Consider the following 14,064-nt stretch of genomic DNA (forward strand, 5'->3'; position numbering starts at 1 on the left):
GATGTAACTCTCCTTCCCAAAAGCTCAGGTCATATTGGAGTTCAAAGCTGGGGCAAATTCAGCCTCACTTTAAAATATTCCATCAATGACTTTTATTCATCTAGTCTTTCGACCTACCTCTTGAACTAATCCTACTAATTCTGGACTTTGTCCTAGGTACAATGTTAGGCAATCCTTATCCTCATAGAACATACACTCTAACAGGAAATAAAATTGGGTCATTTTTATTTTCCCCCTTTCTCTGGGTTTTTTTTTCTCCTGGGAAGAGCTGCAGTGGGTTAGGAAACAGAAGAGCCCTCTGATTTGTAACATGGAAATGTGCTTTTGGATATTTCAAGATTTTTGTCCAATATTTTTTTTCTAATTGGGAAGTTTCAGGCATCTTAGAAACTGGTACCATATTTCTTATGCATATCAATAGGGCTATAACTCAGTGGTTTGAGCTATATTGATTTAGTTCTTTATATGATTTTAATCTACTTGACAAAATTTAACCTGTTGGAGATTTTGGCAAAATTCAATAAAGTTTAGAAATTCAGACAGCAACTAATGAAACATATATTTGGTAATGGTGAAGCTTATCACAAAGCTTCAGATGGGCAACACATGGAACCAGTCGTCATAACTTTATAAGAACCATTTCTATACAACTAATCAATGTTGGAAATCATGTACATGTCACGAAAAACTATAAAATATTGTTTTCCCTTGTTTACGTAATATTTTAATTCTTTCTTTTAGCATACAATAAAATTTCATATTTTATTTCTTAATCAATTTTAAAATATAGATACTTATTTTATATATTTATTTATTTATAATGGCATATAGAACTATCAAACATAGTAGACTATATTTCATATCTTTGAGTGGTGTTTCCATGATTCTTCTGCTGTATCGAGGACAAGAGTGACTTTTTCTGAAGTCAGTGAGAAGTAGGGACAGAGAATGCAATTAGGAAGAATAGATACATCATCTGTTTTGATAATAAAATTCAATTAGCATTTATTATATAACTCTATAAATTATTGTATAAACTGAATTAGACTATCCAATTTCTGCCTACATAGGACTTTACAGTTAAATATAGATGAGAAAGCTACAGACAATATGCCATAAAGCATGTATGAAATAAGTAAGATACACGTTTGCATCTGCAGAAACAGATTTGATTTTTATAAAGGGTATTTTTTAAATGTACAAATTATAACCACTAGTAAAATATTTTGTGATGGAAGGCAGTGTAGAATAAAGGCGCTGACACAGTAATGCATTTAAACCCAAAGATGCCTTTTTGTTCCTGGCTGTAACATCTTGGGAAATATTCTGAACTTCCAGAGGTCTCAGTGTGTACTTTTATTAAAGGGAAATAAAAGCAAGTTCTTTACACAAATCTCACAGGGATTAACGTAAACTAGGAATATAAAGTTTTTAGCACCATGCCCCACCCACAGTAGATACTCAGTACATTATAGATTCCTTTTTAGATTTGTCAAATCGCTCATTTACAAAAATATATGTACAAACGGGAATATTAATCATATCGGAATCAAATCTCAAATTGGCCCTTATATTTAGAAAAAGTGTCCAGGGAATATCTAAATTAATGCCTAACACTCTTATTGCACTCTACCTGTGTAAGGAAAAGAGACACAGGCCTTGATCTTTTGCCATGTTCTAAAATTGAGAACACTTTGGCACTGGAAAATTACAATAAAAAATCTTTGAGCCAACTTGTTAGCAAATCCTTCAGCATCTCACAACACCCCCAATATTTGTTCCCTTGTCTTCATCTCTAGATACAATCCCTGTTTGTGTATGATTCATTTCTCATCTTAAGAAATACTATAATGCTTCCTTTTTTTGTCTCTTTGCCTCTAGTTTTTCTCACTCTCATAACATGAAGACACAGCTGCCAAACCCATTTTGTGTGGTTCCAACTATGTCATGTACTTCTTGAAATCATTTGCTCAGGCTTAGTTTCCTTCTTGCTTTCCACGCTAGGTCAAATAGCTTGCCTTTATCTTAATATCTCTATTTATTTTTTATTCTCACATTTTATTTTTATTTATTAGCCAAAATATTCCTAGTTGCATTTCTCACTAATTAAATAACCGTGGCTTGACAAGTACTCAGGTCACTTTCATCTCATCTCTAGTCCTCTCAATCAAAAAAATGTGCACTGTTAGCATAAACTAGGGACTCTAGACATCAGAAGGGCCCTCCCTAGTCTCACGGGTATCTTTAACAACACCTGAGAGTAGATATTTTTACAACGTGAACAAAAAGATTTGTTGAGAATAACCAAACTCACATCCTGTAATGAGAAGTAGGTAGAATTTTTATATACAGCTCTATTAAACACCTTTTAATTGATTTAGGTTAAGCAGTGTAGAGTTGGTTTCTTATCAGGTACTAATGGTCATATAAACCCATATTCTTTATATTATACAAAATTATATATTGCAGTGTTATAGTCTAAAAAGTTGGCCTTACTATTTATATAACACTTATGCGTAAATTAATGAAAACACTTTCATATCTTTAATAACATCAGGCAGGCTCTCTTGCCATCCAATGGCAATTTCCCTTTTTATCTTTCCCCATTACATTCTTCTCATTGTAAGTTTACTAAGAGTGGCCACTTTAATGTTCTGTTAATCAGGTGTGATGTTGTGTTAGAGAAAGCAGATGAAAAAAAATAACATCCTTATAGAGAGTACCATAAACAAACATGTCTACAAGGCCTCTGGGTCTTTAATTACCTTTATATTTAGCTTCAGTAAATAAGTCAGGAAATTGGCTTTCCATGGTTTTTCTGACGATTTAGTTGCAAGGAAGAAATAGGGTGATGATCTTAATCAAAGTAGATATTTCAAGAGCAAACAGTCATACATTTCAAAGCCATTTTCGCTTTTAGAATTGAATTTAAGCTTTCCTTGTTAAGACTATAAGTACTACTCTCATAGCTAAAATATTTCTTCATGTCAGCTTCTTCCCAACATTTATGTAGAATCTTTTGTACAAAGCTACATTCCACCTCCTTTCAAACAGAAACTATATAGCACATGGATTCAATCAGTCCAGCTTTTAGTAACAAAGTGAGAAGTTAATTAAGCATAAAAATCAGGATCAAAAACAACTCCCATTAGAAATACCTAGATAATTGGCCAAATGTCATTTTTGTTTTAAATCTCTGAATATTTATTTAAAAGTTATACTCTAAAGCCATTCCATTTGTCATTTGCTTATATTCTTGAAGATATTACATACGCAGATGGTATTTTTTAATTACCTTAATTTAAGTATGTTATTTGGAGAACTTAGAAATACATCACTAAACCATGAGAGGAATAAAGTATAATTTTTATAAGATAAATGTATTCATTTTCCTATAAATGCTGTTATTTCAAAGAAAATTTATATGAATAAAAATTATTTCCTTCAGATATAGTTGCCATATGTAAAGAAGTAAGCTTGAAATTCCTGAAGTTCTGAATTTCATATTAATAAAACAATGTATTGCATTCCTAACTACATAATTTTTGAATTATAGAGTAGGGAGACGCCTCTCCCTGCTGTGGCCTCTCCCGCTGTGGAGCACAGGCTCTGGACGCGCAGGCTCAGTGGCCATGGCTCATGGGCCTAGCCACTCCGTGGCATGTGGGATCTTCCCGGAATGGGGCACGAATCCGTGTCCCCTGCATCGGCAGGCGGACTCTCAACCACTGTGCCACCAGGGAAGCCCCTCCTGGAATTTCTAATAACTCATTCTGAATTCTTACTAAAGAAACTGATTGACCTTATATTTGTTTGTTTTGTTTTTCTACATGTTAAAATATGAAATGAGACAGTAAAACTTTGTGTTCCTTTTAAGCGACAGATTAGAGGAGACTAATAGGACCTTAAAGTATCCCACAGAGCTGCAGACATCCTGGGAATACCTATTCGCTATAGATTGTTTGTAATTTGGAGAAGAGATAAGAAAATGAAAAGACTTAAATAAGCAGCCCTATTTTAAAGTTTAATATTGATATGTACACATGAATGTAATGAGTAAAAAGTTGAGGAATTTATGTAATTCGTAGAAAGTTAAACAATATTGTATGAGTATGTTTGTAGGACATGAACTACTAGAAAGTTGTTTTTGAATGCTCAGATTCCCTTTGGGGAAACAATCAAAGGGTCAAAGAGCAGTAGAGATTTGGGGAAGACAATTCAAAGCTATACATGCTTTGCAAAGACACAGATCAGGTCACAGCATGTGGCTAATACATTCTTAAGTTGGAAGCAGACAGGAAATGTACAGGTGATCGAGTTGGAGATGCATTTGATATTCTCATTTATGCTCACTGACTCAATATGAAGAAAATCATCTGTGTCTTATGTTCAGTTAAAACCAAAATCTTTGTATATGACCTATCTAGTTCTCATCTCTATCCCCAAGCAGAAAAGATAGAAGAGTCATTAAACTTCAAATTTATCCAGACAGGGGGGTATCTAAATACACAAAAGTGGAGTGGTGACATTCCTAAACTTTTTTTTCCCACAATACTCATCCCATTATATGTTCAGTGCTGTAATTATCTGTTCAACACTTTCTTCCCTCTGGGGGTAAGCTCCATGAGGGCAAAAACCCTGATCTTTTTTTTCCAGAATGTAGCTCAATACCTGGCACATGCTAATCACAGTAAAATGTTGTTGCTGCTGCTGTTGATGATGATGGTGATAATTATTTATATTCCCTGTATCCCTGTTTTTAAATCTTTTTTCTCTCTTCTTTTATATTTTACTAATTATCTCATTCTTTTAATAAAAATATTGATACAAAACTAAATGTTGCACATGCCAACTTGTAAGTGAGGGTGTAGATTAACTATCTGACAGCAAGACATTCATGTGCATTTTTAGAGCTTCAAAGAGAAGGCATAGAAAGAGAAATATGAAGTTTTCTGTAGTCTGTACTAAAGTATAGAGTAATTGCAAAGATTTCCTAATATAAAGATAGTTTACTCAATTTCATTTTTTAATTAAGAAAATAAAGTAATATTATTCACTCAATATCAATGCTTTTTTTAAAAAAGCTTTTGTACATAACTTATTTTATTGTATTATTAAATACATTATCTTCATTTCATTTATGAATTGCTCTTACCCTTTCTGTTTCTTTTTGTTTTATAGGTTCAAGCAATTCTGAGAAGAAACTGGAATCAATATAAAATCCAATTTGGAAACAGCTTTTCCCACTCAGATGCTCTCCGTAGTGCATCTTACACAGTGTCAACAATCAGTGATGGTGCAGGTTACAGTCATGACTGTCCAACTGAACACTTAAATGGAAAAAGCATCCACGATATTGAAAACGTTGTCATAAAACCGGAAAAGTTATACGACTGATAATAGAGCGTGTAATGCTGAACTATTTTGTTCCACTCCTAACTCAAGGACTTGGATCCATGACTTTACAACCAGAAGACTTCAATATTAAATGAATTATTTGAAGGTGACAAAGAAAACCCTCACATGAATTCAGTAGTGTGTTGATAAATGTTTCACACTAGCTCCATGGGGGAAAACAGTCCTGATTTGTAAGTTTTGCCAGTTTTTATGGTGTAAGTACTCCCGCCATGGCTGATTTCAAGTTACCAACTTGACATCAGTGAATGTGGACTTGGGTAAAAATGAGCACAGTCAGTTGTAGGTTGGTGTGAGCCAGCTCTAGCACACCACTGCATGAAACCACAAATAAATAGACCATAAAAGTTCATAGACACAATGGGCACAATTCCACTCCTGTTGCCTAAAGAGACCTAGCTAAGGCCTATAGACTTGGAAAGAAAATGAGCTTTTCATTTGTTTTTAAAATCTTTATCCCATATTCCTTGGTGAAGTTGATTTTTTGCCCAGAAAGTATTCTAGCCCTTTTTGTTTTTATTTTTTCAAATGGACCAGATAAAGAATTAATTATTCCTGTTTGCTTACCCTCTTCTCCTCCCAAAAAATAAATGAGCAGAATTGCTGTTGGCTACTCATTTGCTGATTCATCACAGTTATACCCCTTGTCATATCCATTTTTGAGGCTTGATGAATAGTATGTATGATACGCAATCCTACTTTGGTAACATTAGGGAGAAATCTTGGTTGATACTACAAAACATGTAGTTGACTACTTTCCCATCTTACTACACAAGTGGGAAGGAATTCGTGTCCATATACCTGTAAATAGAAACTTTGCCCCTTCCATTTCTACTTTGTGGACAAATTAGCAATTATTTTACATGAAGGAAATCAATGAAGGATTTCTTATTTTCTTAAAAGTTTGTAAAAAAATTGTGAAAAGTAAGCTTGTAAATACTCTGTTATTCTATTTTATAGTCTCAAATATATACAATCTAGGTAATTTTTTTAAAAACAAATACTTAATGTAACAATGTGTGCATGTTAATATCTGATACTGTGTCTGGGCTGATTTTATAATAAAATAGAATCTGGAATTCTTATTTGGTAACTATTTTAAAGACAACCAGATGCCAGCATCAGAAGTTTGAGAACTAAGTTTGAGAAATATCTATGATAAGATATAAAATATTTATTTAAAAAATCCTCAAGGCCATTGTTTTATTGAATATATTAGCTTTGGTGATTCATACCTTAATAATAGATATGTTTGACATATTTCCTTTTTTATTTTGATGATGAACTTTCATTCTAATCCAGAAAATTTAAATGACTCCTATAATAAATGCCAATCTGCTATTCTTATGGTTTTTACCCCGTTAAAAAGATTACTTTTCTGACTTACTATATGAAGCTTTGGAAATGCTGCAAGGCTATTTTTTAAAATTAGAGGAACACAATATATATCATATACAATGTTTTTATATTTTAATAGAGATACTATATATGATGATGCAATATAGTAAAAGACCTGAATGTATCAGTAAGGAAGAATCGTTGTCAGAACATTTATGGAATAATTAAATTAAGATGGAAGAAATCCTCGCTAATGAATTAAAGTGACATTTAAATGGGATTCATTTTTCCTAATGTCATTTTCCACTGACTTCTGAAAACCAAAATGCCTTCAATTAGTAAGTCAGTTTTGGCAGGAGAATTCATTACATCTATATGTTTTTGTTGTTATTGCTGTGGTGTGTCAATCTGCTTAAAATGGATTAAACTAATGACTTAGTCATCATAGGTTGTTTCTTAAGCTGTCAATAGATGGTAAGTTCAGAAGTCATTTGAAATTGTCCAGGTAAATTATCTAAATTAGTAAGAATTCACTTATTAAAAGGCCTGGTCAGTAGATTTATGATTTATCTATACACATGTAAAAGCTGTATTGTTAGTTTCAGATTTACGGATTTCAAAACAAGCTTTTATAAAAAGGAACTCAGGCTGTTCTGAACTTTCTAATGCCTAAATTATACAATAATTCCTTTAAATAATCTCATATTTTAGCTATTTATTATTCAAAGACACAGATTCAAATCCTTCACTGGCACTGTTCATATATTTCAGCATTCTTCCAGACAAGCTATCAAGTCTCAACCATAAATGACAGTAGAAAATGTCAAATTATCAACAAGCATTATATTAAAAATACATTGTAACTTTCAAGTCTTTTTATTGTGCTTTTATCATATTAAGTTTAGATCAGATTTCCTTTGTGGCCAGAATTTATCTATTGTACCATCTTTAGGTGAAGACAGTCCATGATTAATCAGTGTTAATTTTGAACCCATTTTTTTTAGAAGTAATATTTTTAAATATTAGACTTCTCTAAAACTGAAGTACTAATAATTAAGATCTCCTTTGTATCTTACTCATATAAAAAAGTAAAATCAATACTGTTTAAAAGCAAACTTCCTTGGTATCTAAAAACTTATTTGGGGAATTTCTAACTTTTAAAATGCAAATCTGCTGCTTTTCTGAAAGTATTTGTGAAAGTCATTTTAATTTCTAAACAATTCTAGTCTGTCATTTTTTTTTTTAATTTCTGAAGTTATTTAGTGCATTTATTCATAAAATATTCATTCTGGAATTTAGTGTTTGTTCAAATGTAATCCAATGTACATAGAAGTAGTGGTAGCTATAGTGCTGTATTTATTGCTTGATAATGTTTTTTAAATGTGAACTTATCTAATTTTCTCTTGGTTTTAATATGCTAATAAAAACCATTTCTTTTATTTCTAAAACATACCCAAAATATTCTGATCAATTAAAATAACTCATGTTATGCTTACTTAGTGTATATCTCTATATTTTGATTGTACGAAAATATTAAAGTTATGAGCTAAAGTTGATTTTCACTCATGTTTACTGGAGTACTGAATAATCTAAATTACAAATATAATTCTTTACAGCAATCAGTGTAATACTTAAAATCGATGACTATATCACCATTACCCTCTTTGAAGTCTTCCATAAACCTGTAAATCATTCCATAAACCTGTTTGTTAAAATTATGAATTCATCTTGTAAGCTAAAAAATTCCAAATAAAGTACAGTGTACGCAAATTCCTTCCTAGGCTAAATGAAAGGAAAAGATTCCCAGAAATAGGAAAATGCACAAAAATTTGTCTCCTTTCTCCATTATATTCTACTGTATAGTTCTGTGTTGAATAGCAGAAAGAAACAGAAGGAAAAGAACTACTTAAAAATATAATTTTCTCATTTAAAGTTGTTTTTAGTGTATTATATTGGTATAGTATATTTACATATATTCAAAGATGTGTAACCATCTCCACAGTCAATTTTATTACATTTTTATGACCTCAGGAGGAAACCATGTATCCTTAGCTATCACTCTTCTATCCTCCCATCCCTGCTCCCACCCAAGCCCTAAGCAGCACTAACTTACTTTCTGTCTCAATAGACTTCCCTATTCTGGACTTTCATATGAATGGAATCATATGGAATATGATCTTTTCTGACTGACTTCTTTTACCTATAATGTTTTCACAAGTCCATAACTTGCTCCAGTTTCATTCCTTTTTATGACTAAATTATTCCACTGTATGGATTTACCACATTTTGTTTATCCATCTGTCTGTTGATGGACATCTGTGTTGTTTCCATCTTTTGGCTATTATGAATAATGCTGCTATGAACATTTGTGTACAAGGTAGTTTTTTAACATATATTTTAATTTCACTTGGTTATATACCTAGAAGTGGAAATGTTGGATCATATGTTAAATACATCTGAGGACTGCTAGACTGTTTTGCAAAACAGCTGGACCATTTCACATTCCCACTAGCAGTGTCTGAGGGTTCTGATTTCTCCACATGCTTCCCAACACTTGTTATTATGTGTCTTTTGTACTTTAGCCATCCTAGTGGGTGTGAAGTGGTTTCTTGTGGTTTTAATTTGTATTTCTTTGGTGGCTAGTGACGTTGAGCACCTTTTCATGTTTTTATCGGCCATTTGTATATTTTTGGAGAAATGTCTATTCAAATCCTTTGTTCATTTTTAAATGGATTGCTTGTATTTTATTATTGAGTTGAAAGAGTTCTCCATGTATTCCAGGTACAGGTCCCTTATCAGATATAAAATTTGCACACATTTTCTTCCATTCTGTGGGTTGTCTTGTCACTTTCTTGATGGTGTCCTTCATAGCACAACAGTCTATAATCTTGATGAAATACAATTTATCTACTTTTTTCTTTTGTTTCTTAGGCTTTTGGTGTCTTATCTAAAAATCCTTTGCCAAATTGAAGGTCATGAAGACCTACTCCTACAGTTTCTTCTAAGGAATTTACAGTTTTTGCTCTTACATTTAGATCTTTGGTCCATTTTGAGTTAAGTTTTGTATACGGTGTGAGATAAGGGGCCAAATCCATTCTTTTGCATGTGGCTCTCCATTTGTCCCAGTAATACTTGTTGAAAAAAAATATTTTCTGCATTGAAGGATATCCTTGTCTTGGTATCCTGATCAAAATCAATTGACCTTAGATTTATGGTTTTATTTCTGAAAAATTCTATTGGTCTCTCTTTGTGTCCAAACCACATATCTTGATTACTTTGCTTTGTAGTAAGTCTTGAAATCAGGTAGTGTGAGTTGTTCTGTTTTATTCTTATTTTTCACAGTTGTTTGGGCCATACTGGGTCTCTTGGAACTCCATATGCATTTTATTTTTTAATTTTTTAAATTAATTAATTTATTTTTGGCCGTGTTGGGTCTTTGTTGCTGCACACGGGCTTTCTCTAGCTGTGGCGAGCGGAGGCTACTCTTTGTTGTGGTGCATGGGCGACTCATTGCAGTGGCTTCTCTTGTTGTGGAGCACGGGTTCTAGGCACGCAGGCTTCAGTAGTTGTGGCATGTGGGCTCAGTAGTTGTGGCTCACGGGCTCTAGAGTGGAGGCTCAGTAGTTGTGGTGCATGGGCTTAGTTGCTCCGTGGCTTGTGGGGTCTTCCCGGACCAGGACTCGAACCCGTGTCCACTGCATTGGCAGGCCAATTCTTAACCACTGCGCCACCAGGAAAGTCCTTCCATATGCATTTTAGACTGAGCTTGTCAATTTCTACAAAGAAGCCTGTTGGAATTCTGATAGGGATTACATTGAACCTGTCGATAATTGGGAGAGTATTGCCATCTTAATGTTAAATCTTCTGATTCATGAACATTAGATGACTTTACATTTACTTAAATCTTTAATTGCTTTCAATAATTTTTCTAGTTTTCAGAGTATAAGTTTTGCATTTCATTTGTTAAATTTATTCCTAAGCATTTTATTCTTTCTGATGCTATCATGAATGGAATTGTTTTGTTTTATGTTTGGATTGCTTATTGCAAGTGTATAGAAATAAAATTAACTTTTGTGTATTGATCGTATATCCTTCAACCTTGCTGAACTCATGTATTAGTTATAACATATTTTAGTGGATTCCTCATAACTTTCTACATAAAAGATCATGCCATCTGCAAATAGAGGCAGTTTTACTTCTTCCTTTTGAATATGAATGCCTTTTATTTCTTTCATGTCTAAATGTCATGGCTAGAACATTCAGTAAAATGTTGAATGGAAGCAACAAGAGCACATGTCATTGTCTTGTTCTTGATCTTAGGGAAAAGCACCCAGTCTTTCCTCCTTAAGTATGTTAATTGTGTGTTTTTTGTAGATGCCCTTTACAAAGTTGAGGAAGTTCCCTTCTATTCCTACTTTGTTAATAGATTTTACTATGAGAAGGTGTTGGATTTTGTTAAATGCTTTTTCTGCATCTATTGAGATGATCATGTGATTTTTGTTTTATATTTTATTGATATGATGTATTACATTATTTAATTTTCAGATTTTAAAACAATCTTGCATCCCTGGGATCACCTCTATTGGTCATTTTAATGTTTAATTCTTTTTATATGTCGCTAAATTCAGTTTGCTAGTACTTTGTTGAGGAGCTTTGCATCCATATTCATAAGAGATATTGGTCTGTAGTTTTCCTTTTTTGTGATGTTTTTGTCTGGTTTTGGTATCACAATAGTATCATCTTCATAGAACGATTTGGATTGTGATCCCTCCTCTTCTGTTTTTAGAAGAGTTTGTGAAGAAGAATTCCTTGAAGCATTTGTATTAAATCTTCTTTGAATGTTTGGTGAAATTCAGTGGTAAAGCCATCTGGACTTGGACCAGATAAGGGCAGTTTTTTGATTACTGATTCAATTTCTTCACTTGGTATTGTCCTATTCAGATTGCCTATTTCTCCTTGAGTCAGTTTTGGTAGTTGATATTTTTCTAGGACTGTGTCCGTCTCATCTACTTTGTCTAATTTGTTAACCATACAGTATTGAACAATCACTAAGGTCACAAACTGATTTTTGGCTGGAAATTTTATAAGGAATCTTGGACTGGACTTTTTAAAACCTGTGGGTTTTTTTTTGCCATCTTGGGACTAATAAATCACACACACACACAAAAAAAGTCTCTATGCCAGATTTCACCTGCTGTGTCTATAAATTTGGGTGAATTCCATTTTTCTCAAGGTCCCCCAAATGTGACATAGTTCCTAGCATGCTAGGAATTGACCATCCTTACCACCTATAAGCCTGGGTGGGACCTGTAAGTCAAGCACAAAGCCAGTTTTCCTAGGAAGGTTTAATAGTCACTGGCTCCATAAGAACAGTCACACTTTCTTCCCCAAATGACCATAATTTAATGACCATCATTCTCAAAAATGACACTCCTGGTTAAGGCCTTTAGACAATCTATTTGTCCTATTACATACTGGTAGGAAGGAGGATTCATTCTTAATGAACCTATTCAAATAACTATATTATCATAAAAAGTTAGAATACTTAAGTTTTTTTTCTAAAATTCTTGGGAATCAGTTAGAATCTATTATTTTTAAATGTTTTATTTCAGTTTAAAAACAAAATTTATAATATTATTTTGGGTTAGATATCTGAAAATGAAAGAGAAAAGGTTTACTGATAATATCCAGAAAATAGAATGCTAAAACAAAATATTAAAAATATTCCATACAAATAACAATAAAAATATTTTTCCTTATCAGTTCTTTCAATTCTGTGAAATTAATTCTTGGTCTGGTGGATCTCACATTAGCAATGTCACTAAGATGTCTCTTGTGCAATTAAAAAAGTTCTCAAAATCCTGGTTCGCTCCACTTGGTATGGTCTGAAAGTTTGTGGTGCACTGACATTTTGGCCTTAACCAAAATAAAGCTGAGAATTTCATTAATTTTTTGGCAACATAAGCATTATTAGTGACATTGGCAAAGGTAGTTTCAGTGGAGTTTTTGAGACAAAATCTTGATTACAGTGGGTTCCAGAGAAATGGATTATCGTAAAATACTTTTTTGAACAAAATAAAAAATAGAAAACATGACATAAAAATAATATGGCAGAATCAAATCCAATGCATCTAGGGCTTAACTTACATATTAGCAGATTTTCAACTTGGATCACAAGCAAAACCATATCTTTGAGGTAGACAAAAGACAAACCTAAAAACCTTGAAAATACAAGGGTCAGCAAGGGTAGGATATCAGGGAAATCAAACAAACGAGAAAGCAATGGTCCTGATCTTAATATCAGTCAGGGAGGAATTTAGGTTTTTTAATAAGGCATCATTTGGGGAAAATAAATGTACTTTATAATGCTAAAGAGTACAAGTCCCAAAGAAAGCATAACACATATGAATACCTGTGAAGTTATGAATATATAGAAGAAATTACAGGAGGCATAAGGAGAACTAGACAAAAACACAAAAGTAGTAGCAGACTTTAATCTCTCTCAACAATGATAAAGTAGACAAAAATATCAGAAAAAAACCCCAAAAGACATAATTAACATATTTAGAAAAGTAAACCTTTCAAACTACTTTTATAAAGTGAGAATATCATCGAATTCAAAATATGATATTGCACCAAAGTAGTACAATTAATATCTTATGAATATTGGTAGATAAAATACTAAAGTAAAATACTGGCAAACAGAATTCAATGCATATTAAAGATCTTTCACAACCAAGCAAGATATATTTCAGGAATGCAAGGATGAATCAATATTTAGAAATCTATTAACTTAATACACCATAGTAATAGCAGTAAGGAGAAAAATATCAAATAATCATCTTCAATGAGAGTGGAGAAGCATTTGACAAAATTCAATTTATACTTAATTTTTTAAAATAAAAATAAATAAGGAATTTATATACACACACTTCATTTACATGACAAAAGATACCTCAGCCCCCAAATCATCACCATGTTAATAGAAAAATACTGGAAGCTTTGTCCCTAGAGTCAGGATCAAGATGTAAATGCTTACATATAACCACCATTATTTAGTATCCAGCTAAATGAACCAGCCAATGTAATTTGACAATGCAAAACAAAATAAAATTAAGCAAAATAGAGGTAAAAAATATGGAAAGGAGCAGAAAACTATCAAGATTTTCTGATGATAGATACAGACACACCTGGAATGTTAATCTAAGCAGTAAGAGAATTCAGAAATTTAGGAACATACAAAGTAAATGTGCAAAACTCAATATTTTCCGTATATACATATACCAACCAGGTAGAAGATGCAGTGGGAAA

The 14,064-nt window shown here is 32.6% G+C and overlaps 1 protein-coding gene across 6 annotated transcripts in view; it reads left to right on the top strand.

The window, feature by feature from the left end:
• CALCRL (calcitonin receptor like receptor) overlaps positions 1-8,688 on the top strand; it is a 112,651-nt gene extending 103,963 nt beyond the window's left edge. For all 6 annotated transcript variants that reach the window (XM_060152477.1, XM_060152481.1, XM_060152482.1 and 3 more), the window contains one exon: positions 5,182-8,688. In XM_060152477.1, the coding sequence (XP_060008460.1) occupies positions 5,182-5,397 (216 nt within the window). In that variant the 3' untranslated portion in view covers positions 5,398-8,688. The remainder of the gene's footprint in view (positions 1-5,181) is intronic.
• The last annotated feature ends 5,376 nt before the right edge of the window (positions 8,689-14,064 follow it).

The sequence above is a fragment of the Lagenorhynchus albirostris genome, chromosome 6 (assembly GCF_949774975.1).
Source record: "Lagenorhynchus albirostris chromosome 6, mLagAlb1.1, whole genome shotgun sequence".
Lineage (NCBI taxonomy): Eukaryota > Metazoa > Chordata > Mammalia > Artiodactyla > Delphinidae > Lagenorhynchus > Lagenorhynchus albirostris.